At 54.1% G+C, this 15,689-nt stretch overlaps 1 protein-coding gene across 1 annotated transcript; it reads left to right on the forward strand.

Moving 5' to 3' along the window:
• Window positions 1–926: 926 nt before the first annotated feature.
• Window positions 927–15,259, forward strand: HTR6 (5-hydroxytryptamine receptor 6). The gene is made up of 4 exons (XM_023258232.2): window positions 927–1,026; window positions 1,635–2,436; window positions 12,982–13,140; window positions 13,341–15,259. Exons 2-4 carry the CDS (start codon window positions 1,723–1,725, stop codon window positions 13,788–13,790), a joined length of 1,323 nt encoding a protein of 440 aa, XP_023114000.1. The 5' UTR covers window positions 927–1,026; window positions 1,635–1,722; the 3' UTR covers window positions 13,791–15,259.
• Window positions 15,260–15,689: the final 430 nt, after the last annotated feature.

Consider the following 15,689-nt stretch of genomic DNA (forward strand, 5'->3'; position numbering starts at 1 on the left):
GGAGGGAAAAAGACCCCCTCCCCCCTCAGATTCCCTCAGGTTGCTTGCTCTCTGTGTTTCTTTTCTTCCCCATAGCAGTGATCCCTTTACGGCGACTTTAAAGGTTTATTATGCTTATTGTTTACTGTCTGTCTCCTTCGACTAGAATGTAAACTCTGTGAAGCTGGATGTTGGTTGTGGTTACTCTCGTGTCCTGATTGGTCAGAATAGTGCCTAACACCTAGTAGGTGCTCAATAAATGTGTGTTGAATGAATGAGTGGAAGCCCCAGTATTGGTCTGTGAAGTGTCTGGTAGAGATTCTTCTTAGCTAGGGGAAGAGACACACAGAGGGGTCACCTTCCGGGGGTGTTACACCCAACCTCTCTACCTGCGGTGTCTCCACCGCATCTGGCCTAAGGATTCCCGAATCGGAGACTTCACCCCCAGTGAGGCTGTCGGGAATGTAGGTTTCTGCTCAAAGGAACCCAAGGAGGAGGTAACCTGCTGTTTAAAGGTTTGAAGGACTACATATACTATTCTATACGTACATATGTGCACATATGCGTGTGTGTACACACTGGAGGGCAAGCGAGCTCCCCAGTAGCTCCCAACGGGCTCCCCCTGCTAGCGCGACGACCCCCGCTGCGGGTGGGCAGCCCCTCGTTGGGGAGCAGTCCTAGGTAGCCGCGGCCACAGCCCCTCCTCTGAGTTCCTCCTGCGCCGCCGCCGCGAGAGGGTCGGAGAGGGGTGTGCGGGGTGGAGGAGGCCGAGGCTGGGGCGGCGACCTGGGGGTGCGGAGGGCCCCGCGCGAGGCGGGGCGGGGGCTCGGCTGTCCCCGCCCACCGCGGGGCGGGGCGGGGCGCAGGCTCCGCGGCGCGGGGGACCGCGCGCTCCTGGAAGCGCCACCGGCTCCTTCGCGCGCGCCTGCCCCTCGCGGCGCCTCCCGGGCTCCCTGGGCGCCTGCCCGGCCCGCGGCCGCCTCTTCCTCCCTCAGCCCCGCGGCGCCTGCCGCAGTCGCCGGCAGCGGAGCAGCGCCGAGCGCCCAGGTACCGAGCGCGGGCGGGAGCGGGGCCGGGGACCCGGCGGCGGCGCGGCCGCCGCTGCTCCTGTCCCCGCGGGTCGGCCCGGTGCCCTCCCGCACGCCGCAGGGGGCCGTGGCCGCCCAAGCCCGGGCTGCCTCTGCGCCGGCTCGGAGACCTGCCTTCCCCGCCGGGGGCTTGGCTGGGGCTCGCGCGCGGCCCCCCCCCCGCCCCCCATCCGCCGCCACCCGAGTCACCGCGGTACGCCCACCTGCCACGGAGGGGGTGCCCCGGGTTGAGCGCGTCCCCCGCTCCCGGCTCCCCGGGTCCCCGCCCCAGGCAGGCGCCCGCGCCGCGATCTTCCCGCCCGCCCCCTCTAGGGGGCTCTGCTCCCACCCGTCCAACCGTCCAGTCACTTGGCGTCTCGTCCTCCCGACTTCCCGCCCGCTCTCCACTTGGCGCCTCATCGTGTGCCCCCTCCCGAACTCCCCTCCAGTTTGCTCCGTAGCCCCACCTCACACCATATAACCCCTCGCCACCTTCCTGGGCCGTTGCCCCTTCACCCGGTGTGCCTGTCCCTGTCTTCCCGCCTGATCCCTGGTGGCGGTCTGTTCTCACCGACGACGCCCATCCAGGTCCCTTGCGGAGTCCTCCCGCCCACCGTACCTCGTCCTCCGGACCCCTCTCGGGCCTGACGTCCTCGCTCTCCACCCCCTCGCCCCCATGGTCCCAGAGCCCGGCCCCGCCAACAACAGCACCCCGGACTGGGGGTCGCGGCCGCCTTCGGACCCCGCAGGCAGCGGCTGGGTGGCGGCCGCGCTGTGTGTCGTCATCGCGCTGACGGCGGCGGCCAACTCGTTGCTCATCGCGCTCATCTGCACGCAGCCCGCGCTGCGCAACACGTCCAACTTCTTCCTGGTGTCGCTCTTCACCTCGGACCTGATGGTGGGGCTGGTGGTGATGCCGCCGGCCATGCTGAACGCGCTGTACGGGCGCTGGGTGCTGGCACGCGGCCTCTGCCTGCTCTGGGCCGCCTTCGACGTGATGTGCTGCAGCGCCTCTATCCTCAACCTCTGCCTCATCAGCCTGGACCGCTACCTGCTCATCCTCTCGCCGCTGAGCTACAAGCTGCGCATGACGCCCCCGCGCGCCCTGGCGCTTGTCCTGGGCGCCTGGAGCCTGGCCGCGCTCGCTTCGTTCCTGCCCCTGCTGCTGGGCTGGCACCAGCTGGGCCGCGCGCGGGCCCCTGCCCCGGGCCAGTGCCGCCTGCTGGCCAGCCTGCCCTTCGTCCTCGTGGCCTCGGGCCTCACCTTCTTCCTGCCCTCGGGCGCCATCTGCTTCACCTACTGCAGGATCTTGCTGGCCGCCCGCAAGCAGGCGGTGCAGGTGGCCTCCCTCACCACCGGCATGGCCGGCCAGGCGTTGGCGACGCTGCAGGTACCCGGGGTGTGCAGGGAGAGCTGGGCTTGGGGGGATGGAGGGGAATGAGCAGCCACTGGGTACCCACCGGGCAGCGTGCACTTGGTGGCCATTTCCAGCTCCCACCCCTCTTCTGTGCTCTAGACTCAATGCTGTCTCTAGGACAGCTCCATCAGCATGTGGGGCAGGCTTCTCGAAGGTTCTATGTGCAAAAAGGGAATTCAGGGGGTCCCAGCCCTCCCTCCCTACTCCTCTCCCGTCTTTCCCATCATGGCAAATGGCAACATCGTGGCATCACCCGACAGAAAGTTAGGAATAATTTTTCTTCCTCATGCTCATGGGATTCATTCGCAAGGCCTGTTGGTGCTGCCCTCCTAAAGCTGTGCCACCTGTAATGCCACCCTCCCCATCTAGGCCACCAGTGCTTCTTACCTGGAGGCCTTTTCTGGTCTCCCACTGGCTTCCCCTGCCTCCACTCCAGGCCCACTCCTGTCTATTCCCTGCATAGGAGCCACAACAATTTACAGAACGAAAGTGATCCCATCATTCCTTTTTTTTTTATTGTTTATTTATTTATTTTGAGATAGAGAGACAGAGAGAGAGAGAGAGAGAGAGAGAGAGAGAGAGTGCTCACACACACTAGGGGAAGAGGCAGAGAGAGTGGAGAAAGAGAGGAAAGAGAGAGAGAATCCAAGGCAGGCTCCTCTCCGTTGGCACAGAGCCTGACGCGGGGTTTCGATCCTACGAACCATGAGGTTATGACCTGAGCCGAAACCAAGAATCAGAGGCTTAACCGACTGAGCCACTCAGGCGCCCCATCACTCTTAACAGAAAAGAGGAGACCCATGTCAGGATCTGGCCTCGGAATCTGGTGCTGACAACCTCTCTCACTTCACCTCCTCCCCTTGCCCTCTCTCTGCACCAGCACGTTGGCCTTTCCATGCTCCTGGAAGGCACCAGATGGACTTCTGTGTCCAGGACTTTGCACTGCTCTTCCCCCTGCCTGGAACGCTCTTCCCCTGGGGCTGCCCTGCCCGACTGCTTTTCAGCTCACAGGTCATCTCTTCCCAGAGTCCGTCCCTGCCCACCCTGTCTTCAGACCCGTCTGTGCTCCCCCACTCTGTTATTCTCTATCCTGACCACAGGTTGATCTGTTGACTTGTTCATTGTCAATCTCCTCTACTACAATGTAAGCTCCATGAGGGCTGGGAACATCTGGGTAGGTTTTGATCCCCACTGTACATAGTACGTGCTTACTAATTACTCGTGAGTGGTAAGGGCCTGCGGTGTCTGGAGTAGACTGGCTGCTCTTGTCACTCAGGCCAGTTGGCACTGGAGTCTCAGTGCCTATTGTCCTAAACCCCTGACGAATGGGGGTTTAGGTTGACCAGGCCTGAACCCCAGAGAGTTAGGTCACAGGCTCCAAGGAAAGTCCTGAGTGGGCCCTCCAATCTTTTTTTTTTTAATTTATTTATTTTGAGGGTGGGGGGGGGGAAGCAGGGCAGAGAGAGAGAGAGGGAGAGAGAGAGAATGCCAAGCAGGCTCTGCGTTGTCAGTGCAGAGCCCGATGTGGGGCTCGAACTCACCAACTGTGAGATCATGACCTGAGCTGAACCGACTGAGCCACCCAGGCACCCCATCAGCTCTCCAGTCTTGATCTATCTCCAGGGGCAGGAGGCTCCTGCAGGATCGAGGGGCGGTGCCTGGAGGTTTGGGTGGTTGGGGGCTGAAAGGCAGTCCCACAGAACAGCTCGCCTGTCCCACGCCAGCAGTGTGGCTGGCCCATAAACCGGGGGAACAGGCCTTGGGTGGACAGGAGGTCCTGGCAAAGCAGTCCTACTCCCTCCCTCTATCTGTGCTTGTTGGAGAACATTCTTGAATCTCAGTAGGTGGCTGTGACCCTGACTCGGTTCTCCAGTGGTAGGACGGCTGCCTTGGGCCATCCACACTCTCTCCCTGGGTTCTCGTAAAGGAGCGTTTCCCAAACCTCAGGCATCTGGAACCACCTTGGAATATCTACCTTCCTTCTTTCCACCCACCCGCATGCCTCAAGTGGCTGCCTCCCTATGTACTTAGCATTTTCTCTAGATCATTTCACTTATCTTTTTACTTCCATGCACTTGTTTGGAAAGGAAACTTCTTATCTCTTCTGGAAATGGAAACTCAGTACCTTTGCCATAAACGGAAGGAAGGCAATCACAAAGACAGCTTCAGTGAGCGGCGGGAACCCCAGCAGTGTTATTGAAGTCCAGCTTGGCGTGATTGGAGTGGCCGAGCCCCCAGGCCTGCTTTCTCTCGGGTGTTAGCGGGATGTTAAAGGCACAGCGGCACGAACACGAGACTTTCTCTGGATGTGACCAGAAGAGCTGGGAGGATGCTGGACAAGCCTCATGTTCTCACTCTGTGATTCAGTTATTTTATGGGTCCATTTACCATCTAGGGTCATCTTCCACTTTTGTGCTTCGGGAGGTTCTGCTCTAGTGGTGACTAAGGATGTGACGAGCTGGCTGGTCTCGGTGAATTTGGGGTGGTACTGGGCTGGATTCTCCATTCCGACGGTGCTTATGACCCATTTTTCTTTCCATGAAGCCAATCGGCTGGCACCAGGATTGCACCTGAGACTGGCCTCAGGACCTGGGCAGGAATCCCCCCGGGGTGCTGACAGCTGCAGCCCCACAGTCTTTGAGCACTCACTATGTGCCGGGCACCGAGCTAAACTCATCCCCCAAACACCCACCCGGGCAAGGACCACCATCATCCCGTTGGACAGATGGGGAGACTGAGGTTCAGAGAGAGAGGAGGTGTCAGACCCCACCACTGACCTTGCTTCCAGAACCACTCAGCTCCTCGGCAAGCCTCCTCCATGCCTGTTTTCCTCATTTCCCGGACACTTGCCTGCATTTGGGGAATTTGTTCCTGGACTATTGCCTCTAGTCCGTCTTTCTGGGTCACCACCCCTTTCCTCCCACCCAAGCTGACCTGCCTCAGAGACCGAGCTTTCAGCGGGCAGTGGGGGGCTCTCAGTGCCAGCAGGAGCTGACGAGAATGAACAAAACTCGGGGTGCACTGGACCCCTTTCCTCCTGTCCTCAGCCCCACTTAGCCCTTAGCTCCCTCCCTTCCCCAGTCCAGCTGCTAGCTTCCCCACGAGGGAGGGGTGGGGGACATGCGTTTCTGAGGCCCCAGCTCCTCTGGGGTTGAGGACATGGTACCTGAGTGGTCTTGAGCATTTTACTCTCTCCCGCTACCTCCCACCTCTACCTAGTTATTTGAACGGGGTTTTCTGAAGCCACTGGTTAGCTTGGTGGTTTCAGCTGCTGTCCCTGCAGCCGTGAGGAAGGGGTCCCACTTACAGCTGAGGCAGGGATTGGGCTGGGGGTGAAGAGAGGGACGTGGGAGGAGTGGTGTCAGAGTGAGATGCTTGGAGGGCAGGGGGGGAGAGAGAGAGATCTGTGCCAGGGTGGGCTGGTGCCCATCCTCGGGAGGGACCCGCGTGGGAGCTCAGCGATGGAGAGCAGCCGGAGAGAAGGAGGTCTGCCTGAGACTTTGCCTTCCCAGCTGTCTCAGCGCCAGGACCTGTGCCTCTGGTCTGGAGCCCTCTCCCCTCTGTCTTCCTCGGCACCTCATCTTTCTCCCCTTCTCCCACCCCTCTCTCCAGATCCACCTCGCCCCCTTCTCTGCCTTCCTTCTACATCTCCCCATCTTCCTCTCCCCCCGTCTCTCCCATCGGCTTCTCCCCCTCTCCTCCTCCGCCCTCACCAAACTCTGCACCACTTTGTCTCAGTGATCTGCCTTCCCTTCCATCGCTGTCCTTCCTCCTCCTCAGAAGAGGCTGTGATCACAGAAATATCTCGGGGGCGGAGGAGGGGGCTGAGCTGGGGAAGGGTTGCAGAGGAGCAGTGCTGAGCATGGCAGCCTCGGCTGCTGCTGGGAACAAGGTGGCCCGGAGCAGCCAGAGCTGGTGCAGGTGCTTGTACATCCGGCTGGTCAGGGGTTTGGGTCCTGCCTCCTTCCCATCGCTGCTGATGACTTTGGACCAGGTCATTCACCTCCCTCTACCCCCGAGTGATGCCATGTATCACATGAGGCTGTTTGAAGAATCAGTGAGATAACATATATAAACCTGGAACATGCTGGGTCCCCAACCAGTGGTAGTTTCCCCCCTTTCCTCTTGGTGGTAAGATACATGGTTCCAGAGAAGTTATTCCTTCAAGCCTTTCTAGGGGAAATCCCCACGATTGCCATCAATAGCAGCCACATCACCATAATCAGAGCGTTGAGATGGACTCTAATAACAGAGAAGATAGCTGACTCTTACATGGTGCTTACTATGTGCCAGGTGCTGTTCAAGGGACTTTATGCATATTATCTCAGTTAATCCTGACTACAATCCTACAAAGTAGATGCCATTACAGTTGCCATTTTACAGATGAGAAAGCTGAGGCTCAGAGAGGTGAAATACCTTGCTTGAGGTCACACAGCCAGTGAGTAACAGAGCCATGATTTGAATCCAGACGATTCTGGCTCTACAGTCTGTCTGAGAACCCTTATGCTAGGAGTAGGTGATTGTGGAAAATTTAAATCACACAAGGGAATACATAAATACGCTTTAAAATAAAAATTCAGGGGCTCCTGAGTGGCTCAGTCGGTTGAGCGACCAACTTTGGCTCAGGTCATGATCTCACGGTTTGTGAGTTCAAGCCCCGCGTCAGGCTCTGAGGAGCCTGCTTCCGATTCTGTGCCTCCCTGTCTCTCTGCCCCTTCCCCCACTCATGCTTTGTCTCAGAAAAAATAAACATTTTAAAAAAATTAAAAAAAAATAAAATAAAAATTCAGGAGGTGCCCGGCTGGCTCAGTGGGTACAGCATGTGGCTTTTGATCTTGGGGTCACTAGTTCAAGCCCCACATTGGGGGGTAGAGGTTACTTAAAAAAATAAAAAAATAATAAATAAAAGTCTGGCCATAGGGAGAAAATGAAAGACCCTCTCAAGTTCCACCCAATCACCTTCCATTCCCAGGGACACTTTTATCAATTTAAGATATGTCTTTCCACTCCTTTTTCTTTGTGCGTCCATATTTGTTGATGCACCCAAAGAGACCTAGTGCTTTGTTTTGTGTATTTCTTCAGCAATGGAATCACGTCGTCCCTATTATTTCACAACTTGCTGTTATCACTTAATATCGATATTACGTCTTGGAGATCTTTTCATTTGATCGATTATGTTCTTTTAATCATCTGTGTCATAGTCCATAGTGGGGATGTACCATGGTTTACTTAACCACTCTCTTTCCATGCACGTTTAGGCTGTTTCCAGTTTTTTTTCCTGTGTTGTGATACACATTTCTGTATATGCAACGTGTACAGACATGTGTATAGGTATTTTTTTTTAGTGTTTACTTATTTTTGAGAGAGAGAGAGAGAGTGCGAGTGGAGGAGGGCAGAGAGGGAGACAGAGAATTCAAAGCAGGTTCCACACTGTCAGTGCAGAGCCCAATGCGGGGCTCGAACTCACGAAACATGAGATCATGACCTGAGCCAAAATCAAGAGTCAGACCTCCACCGACTGAGCCACCCAGGCGCATTAATTGAATTGCCTCCTGGCAGCCTGCGCTCTGGCGGTGACACGCATATCCGAGGGGGAAGGCAAACAACAGATCACGGCCCTGAGGGGCCATGAGGTGGTTACAGGGCAGAGAAGTGGGCAGGGTGAAGCTGGCATCAGCTAGACCTCAGGGTGAGGCTGGTGGTTGCCACTGGCTTCTGCTTCATGAGGGCTTCTGGCTGACAGTGGTGGGGGTTTCTGGAAGCCCCCAAATGGAGGCAGTGCGGTGAGTGGAAGAAGTGCAATTTCTGGAGCTAGAAAGGACTTTGAATCCCTGACGCAACACTTATCTGCTGTGTGACTTCCGGCAAGTTGTTTTGCCTCTCTGGACGTCACCTGCAAAATGGGGATAATAATGCCTACCTTGTGTAAAGATTAAATGGCATGATGAATATCAGATGCCAACACATAGTAAGTGGGTTGTAGTGTGGGCTATAAATGTGGGTTATAGTGCTGACTGGGGGTCACTTGGAGTGCTTCGCTTTGAGACCTTGTACTGGGACAATGTGACCTGGGAAAGGTCCCCTGTCCTCTCTGAGCGTTGCCCTTTGGTCTGTGTTTTTGGGTCAACTCTTTGGAGAGAAGAAAAGAAAGAAAAACCCAGGGTTTCCCCAGGAATATTCCTAGAGAAGGAATCTGAGGCCGTCTTTAATTCCTTTTCTGGAGCTCCCTCTCTGATGATTGCCCCCAAATATCTCCCCATTGTCTCAGTTCCCCAGTGCCATAGAGCTCTGACAAGATCAAGGCTGTCTCTTGCTCCGTCCAGGTCACCAGAGGTCAGGGGGGGATACTTGTATGAGTGGTCCCTCTGAGAATGGTGGCTCCCTCCTCCCCTATTGGCTATCCCCACTGTTGGAAGCAATTTGAAGGCAAGGCAGATCTCTGGGGGAAGCAGGAGTCTCTCCTCCAAGTTGACCATGGTGGGTCCACAGAAGCCGTACAGAGTCTACTCTGGAAGGGAGAAAGTGAGAAGAGGAAAGAGAAAAGCAGATCCTTTCTTCCTCCCTTGCTACATACAGCATGGTGAGTCAGAGCATTTGTCCTGACATCTGTGCTGCTCCGGGGAGCCTGAGTTGCTGGCAGAAGGACAGCGTTTCTGAGGGTGCTCAAGATTTCCCCAGCCTCCAACACATGCCACTGAACCAACATCAGGGCTACCATGTACTTAGCACTTACTCTATGTCAGGCACTGTGCATGCATTTATTATCCACAGCCTCACAATGACTCCACAGCTGAGTATTGTTTTTCCCATTTTACAGATGTGGAAACAGAGACTGTCTCAAGATCACAGAGCGAGTAAGTGGTAGAGGCATGACTTGAAGCCAGATCACTTGTCTTTACAAACCCAGCTCTTGCCTCCGCACAGTGCTGCCCCACCAAGACAGAGGGGAGAGATCAAGTGCTTCTCATAGGCTGCTCCTTGTGAATTTGTCTCTGGTGGTCATATAACCAGATTTCACCTGGATAAACATACTGATAAGCTCCCTGGTGGGAGTTACAGTGTGCTTCATCTCCGACTTCCTGCCCACTGTCATTCTAGAATAGGACTCCTTGATTCTACAGAAAGAGAATATACACACCTGGGGTTTCAGCACCATGGACAGGACCCCAAGACTGGATACCCTGAGGAGGCTGGGAGGGAAGACACGGATGGAAGAAGGCCCCTGTGCCTGAGAGCGGGGTGGGGGGTTTGGCTTTGGTGCTCCCCAGGACTGACATGTCTTCTTGGCTTTGCCTCCTCCGCCCCCTTTCCATCTGTGGAGGTTGCCTGGGAATCTGGTTCCCTTCCTGCCTCCTTCTGACTCTTTCATCACCCCATACCCAACCCACCTCTTGCTGCCTCAAGAGCTAAGCTGAGCTCTCACGCAGTTTAGGAAATGTTAGAGGAATCCCTGGCTTTCAAAGGCCAGGCGTGTTCCCAGGCAGCACACGCAAACTTTGCACAGTTCAATTAATTTTGCACACCTTGGCACACCGGTATTTACTTAAATTGCAAATCTAGGTGGGTCTCACTTTGTGCAAAACTGGTGTATGAAAATCCAAATTGACTCTAACATGCAGTTCAGAGGGGGGCTTCATCTCCCAGCTTTCATGGGCCCCAGGGGTTTCATGGATGGACCTCAAGGTGGTCTCTGAACCCACTGGAAATGTGGGATGTTTTTTTCCTTCTCTGTGTATGCATGTGTAAGAATTTATAAGCTTTTTGTTTTCTGGGAAAAGGTTTTGTAGATTTCATTGGATTCTCAATGAGCTCAGGAGGTTGAAAAAGTTAAGGGAATAGCTGGGCTAAAGGATCATCCAGTTCAAGGCTTTTAATATTTTGGGACTACTGGTCGCCAGTTTCCAAAGTCAAATTCTAACCTCCTCACGCCTGTGTCCCCTTCGATGGTTGCTGTGGGGCAGCTCCTTTTTCCTCCTTTTCTCCCCAAAATCCAGCTCTTAAGTCAATGTTTGGGAATGAAGATGTCTGTCTGCCAGTCCACATTGTAATTTGGGTTATAAAATGCCAAGGTTAGTGGCATCCCTGGTAGTCTAAATTGATTTTATTGCAAACATTGCTCTATGCACACGTTTTCAGAAAAGCACTTTAGCATGAGGGTAATGGTGCAGGCAAGAGCATTACTCCCAAATATGAAGAGAATCTGTATATGAAGAAAGTGCCAGGCCTGGACAGCATCAGAACTTCTTTCGTCAAGTACCGTTTATTTTTCTTTTCAAAAATTTATTAATTAAAAAAAATTTACATCTAGGTTTGTTAGCATATAGTGCAATAATGATTTCAGGAGTAGATTCCAGTGATTCACCCCCTACATATAACACCCAGTACTCATCCCAACAAGTGTCCTCCTTAACGCCCCTTGCCCAGTTAGCCCATTCCCCCACCCAAAACCCCTCCAGCAACCCTCAGTTTGTTCTCTGTATTTGCGAGTCTCTTATGGTTTGTCCCCCTCCCTGTTTTTATATTATTTTTGCTTCCCTTCCCCTATGTTCATCTGTTTTGTTTCTTAAATTCCATGTATGAGTGAAGTCATAGCATATTTGTCTTTCTCTAATTTCACGTAGGATAATACACTCTAGTTCCATCCATGTTGTTGCAAATGGCAAGATTTCATTCTTTTTGATCGTTGAGTAATATTCGATGGTATATATATACCACATCTTCTTTATCCATTCATCTGTTGATGGACATTTGGGCTTCTTCCATACTTTGGCTATTGTCAATAGTGCTGCTATAAACATGGGGGTGCATGTGCCCCTTCGAAACAGCACACCTGCATCCCTTGGATAAATACCTAGTAGTGCAAATTGCTGGGTCATAGGGCAGTTCTATCTTTAGCTTTTTGAGGAATCTCCATACTGTTTTCCAGAGTGGCAGTACCAGTTTGCATTCCCACCAGCAATGCGAAAGGGTTCCTCTTTTGTCGCATCCTTGTTAGCATCTGTTGTTGCCTGATTGTTAATTTTAGCTATTCTCCCAGGTGTGAGGTGGTATCTCATTGTGGTTTTAATTTCTATTTTCCTGATGATGGGTGATATTGAGCATTTCTTCATGTGTCTGTTAGCCATCTGGATGTCTTCTTAGGAAAAAGTGTCTATTCATGTCTTTTGTCCATTTCTTCACTGGATTATTTGCTTTTTGGGTGTTGAGTTTGATAAGTTCTTTATAGGTTTGAATGCTAACTCTTTATCTGATATCATTTGCATATATCTTTTCCCATTCCGTTGGTTGCCTTTTAGCTTTGCTGATTGTTTCCTTCGCTGTGCAGAAGCTTTTTATTTTGATGAGGTCCCAGTAGTTCATTTTTGCTTTTGTTTCCCTTGCCTCTGGAGACGTGTTGAGTAAGAACTTGCTGCAACCAAGATCAAAGAGGTTTTTGCCTGCTTTCTCCTTGAGGATGTGGATGGCTTCCTGTCTTACATTTAGGTCTCTCATCCATTTTGAGTTTATTTTTGTGTATGGTGTAAGAAAGTGGTCCAGGTTCATTCTTCTGCATGTTGCTGTCCAGTTTTCCCAACACCACTTGCTGAAGACACTGTCTTTATTCCATTGGATGTTCTTTCCTGCTTTGTCAAAGATTAGTTGGCCATATGTTTGCAGGTCCATATCTGGGTTCTCTATTCTGTTCCATTGATCTGAGTGTCTGTTCTTGTGCCAGTACCATACTGTCTTGATTACAGCTTTGTAGTATAGCTTGAAGTCCGGGATTGTGATGCCTCCTGCTTTGGTTTTCTTTCTCAGGATTGCTTTGGCTATTTGGGGTCTTTTCTGGTTCCATACAAATTTTAGGATTGTTTGTTCTAGCTCTGTGAAGATTGCTGGTGTTATTTTGATGGGGATTGCCGTCAAGTACTGTTTAATTGGAACTAATTCTTGTAGGCCAAAGGCTTTGTGTGGTGCTGGGGCTCACAGTCATGTGTGTCGACTGAGTGATGTCCTTTGTGGGGTGAGCAGGGTGGTCTTCTGAGCTGTCTGATTTGTGTTTGGGGCAGTGTTTCTCTGTTTACTGTGCTTCCTAGAGGTCCTTGTGTCAGGGTCAGGGCTCAGTGCAGGGCCAGGATCAGGGCTCAGTCTATTGCTGAGCTCAGGCCACAGTCTAGGGCTAAGGTTGGGCTCAGTCCAGTCCAGAGATGAGGCTCAGTTTGGGACCTTGGTTATGTAGGTCTCAATCTATAGTAGTTATCAGGGCTCAGCCTGGGACCAGGAGCAGGGCTTGGTTTACTGCTGATGTCAGGGTTTGGTCTAGAGCCGGGATCAAGGTTCACTCTGGAGTCAGGGTCAGGTCTACAACTGGGGAATCTAGGACCACAGGGCTCATTCAAGGATCAGGAGGGCTCCGTGTATCGCTCATACTAGGGCTCAGTCTAGAATTAGGATCGAAGCTTCATCTGTGGCTGGGGTCAGCATCGAACTGGAGGTCTTCTCTCAGGTATCTTATGTATGTGGCCTTCTGTTTCACAGGTGCCCAGGACCCCACGCCCAGGGATGGAGTTGGCTGATAGCAGGCGTCTGACCACCAAGCACAGCAGGAAGGCCTTAAAGGCCAGTCTGACACTGGGCATCCTGCTGGGCATGTTCTTTGTGACCTGGCTGCCCTTCTTTGTGGCCAACATAGCCCAGGTAATGCCACCACAGGGCGCAGGTGAGTCCAGGCCTTGCTGGGGAGGCCCCGAACCACACCCCAGCCCAGACATGGGGATGGAGGAGGGTGGGCTGCCTCTCATGGCATTTGTGTTTGTGTGTGCCTGTCCCATCCACGCTGGGTGGGGTGGTCTGTGAGCCTGCTCCGGGACCAAGCATGACATACCCCATCTCTCCAGGCTGTGTGTGACTGCGTCTCCCCAGGCCTCTTCGATGCCCTCACGTGGCTGGGTTACTGTAACAGCACCATGAACCCCATCATCTACCCACTCTTCATGCGGGACTTCAAGCGGGCCCTGAGTAGGTTCCTGCCGTGTCCCCGCTGCCCCCGGGAACGCCGGGCCAGCCTGGCCTCACCCTCCATGCGTACCTCTCACAGCGGCCCCCGGCCGGGCCTGAGCCTGCAGCACGTGTTGCCACTGTCCTTGCCACCGGACTCCAATTCTGACTCAGGCTCAGGCTCCGGTGGTTCATCGGGCCTGCAGCACACGGCCCAGCCGCTGCTGCGTAGAGAGGTCCCCCGGGACCCCCCGCCCTCTGCCAGGGTTGCTGCTGTGGTCAATTTCTTCGACATCGATCCGGTGGAACCCCAGCTGCAGCTGCATCCACTTGGTGCTCCCACGAACTGACCTGGGCTTGGAGCTGGTCAGTGGGGAGCTGGACCGGATGGGACCACGTCCCCAAGGCCTTGGACTGGCTCTGGGCTAAGGCTGGAGGCTGCAGGTCTCCTGGGAGCCCTCTGAGTTCCGGTGGGGTGCATCGAGCCAGCCCCCACTGCCCACTCCCTGGGATAAAAACTGGCTCAGATACTGTTTTCTCCAGGATGCTCCATTGCTGAGTGTTACCCGTGGATGTGTGTGGAGGTGGCTGGGGGACTCTGGCAGAGGGGAAAAGGACCTCTTGGTTCAGGTTGGGGGGAAGACAGCCATCTCCTTTGACATTCTAGGAGACTGTAGGGAAGGGATGCCTCTGTCTGCAGAGGTAGATTAGTGTTGAGCTGAATCCCTCACTCCTCAAAAAGTGTAATCCGTGGGCCACCAGCATTAGCGTCACCTCCCTGCCATTTGTTACAAATGCACACCTGTACCCACGCCCCCACCCAAGACCTGCTGAGTCAGAATCTGCATGTTAGCGAGAGCCGCGGGGTGAACTGTGTGCACATTACAGTCTGAGATGTGCTGGCTGGGATGATCGTTAGCCCTGAGGATGATTTGCCGTTCAGTCTGGCCACTGCCTTCAGGATGCACAGAAAAACACCTGCCCCGGGTGTCAGGAAGGCATACGTTTGAATCTCTGCTCCACTACTCCTAGCTCTTACACGAGTTCTGTAACCTCTCTGAGCCTGATGTTCCGTGTGCAAAGTGGGGTAACAATGCCTGCCTCCTAAGGTGTCATGAGAATTAGGACAGCATGTGTGGAACAGAACACGCAGAACCCGCAGGTGGTGCTGCTGTAGGTGGTACCTGCTGTTGTTACAACTCCTGGCCCAGATCCCACCACCTGACTATGGCTCCCCGACTTCTAGCTCTGGATGGTGAGTGGAGCTCCCGTGTCCACTCCCAGGCTGCGGCCCTACCTCTCCTGGGGGCCAAGTGGGTGCAGGTGGTTTCTTGCTCAACACCAGGAATAGGTTTCCCTTCATCTTGGACTTCCTTGGACCTAGAAGGGAGCCAACTGATGGGGGACAGGCCATCCCATTGCCCCACCTCCTTCTGGCATTCCCTGGGCCAGTGAGGGAAACAGTGGTGGCCCCTCAGTTCAGCAGAGTGGAAGAGCCATCGCTGGTGTGGGTTACTGCCCTCGGGCAGGTACGTGGACCCTGGCACAGGAGCCTGGGTTGCCTTTGAGGCGGGGGGACTCTTGGTCTCCACAGTTCACCTGCCGTAAGTTCTTTTTCAGTCAGAGGCCTCCCCAGTTTCCACCAACCCAAATTCCCAGGGGGCCCTCCATGGCGGCCGGGCGCTCTCCTTGGTGCTGATTAGAGTCAACTCTGGCCCTGGCCACCAGCCACAGAGGGGTCATGGTGCTTGTTGGGGCTTCCCCTCAGCCCCCAGGCCTGCCTGAGTGGACTCCCAATAAACACTACCTGAGGCAGTGACCATGGTGTGGACTGGATTTGCTTGAGGGGCCCCTTGGGATGGACAAGCAGCTGGTGAAGTAGGTTGGGACCCTGGGCGAAATGGGCTGTCCGGACTCAGAGCAGCAGGAGTTCTGTAAATATCTGTTGAATGAACAAGCAAACGCATACGTGAGGATCCATCCGGCGCTAATATTCTAGTTTCTTCTGCCGTCCTCCTCCTGGAAGCCTGCCCCAGAGCTTGTCAATACTTACTCTGCCTGGACCTTGGTTTTCCCCTCTGCACAGTGGAGGATGACCTTCTCTGGCCCTGTCATTCAGGAGCACTGGGAGGAGCAAAGGAGATACAGATACAGTGGCCAAGAGTCTGGAATCTGACTGGAGTTTGAGACTGACCAGCTGTGTGATGTTGAGCAGGTTACCTAACCTCTCTGGATCTCAATAACCTTCA

The sequence above is a fragment of the Felis catus genome, chromosome C1, assembly GCF_018350175.1.
Source record: "Felis catus isolate Fca126 chromosome C1, F.catus_Fca126_mat1.0, whole genome shotgun sequence".
In the NCBI taxonomy this organism is placed as follows: domain Eukaryota; kingdom Metazoa; phylum Chordata; class Mammalia; order Carnivora; family Felidae; genus Felis; species Felis catus.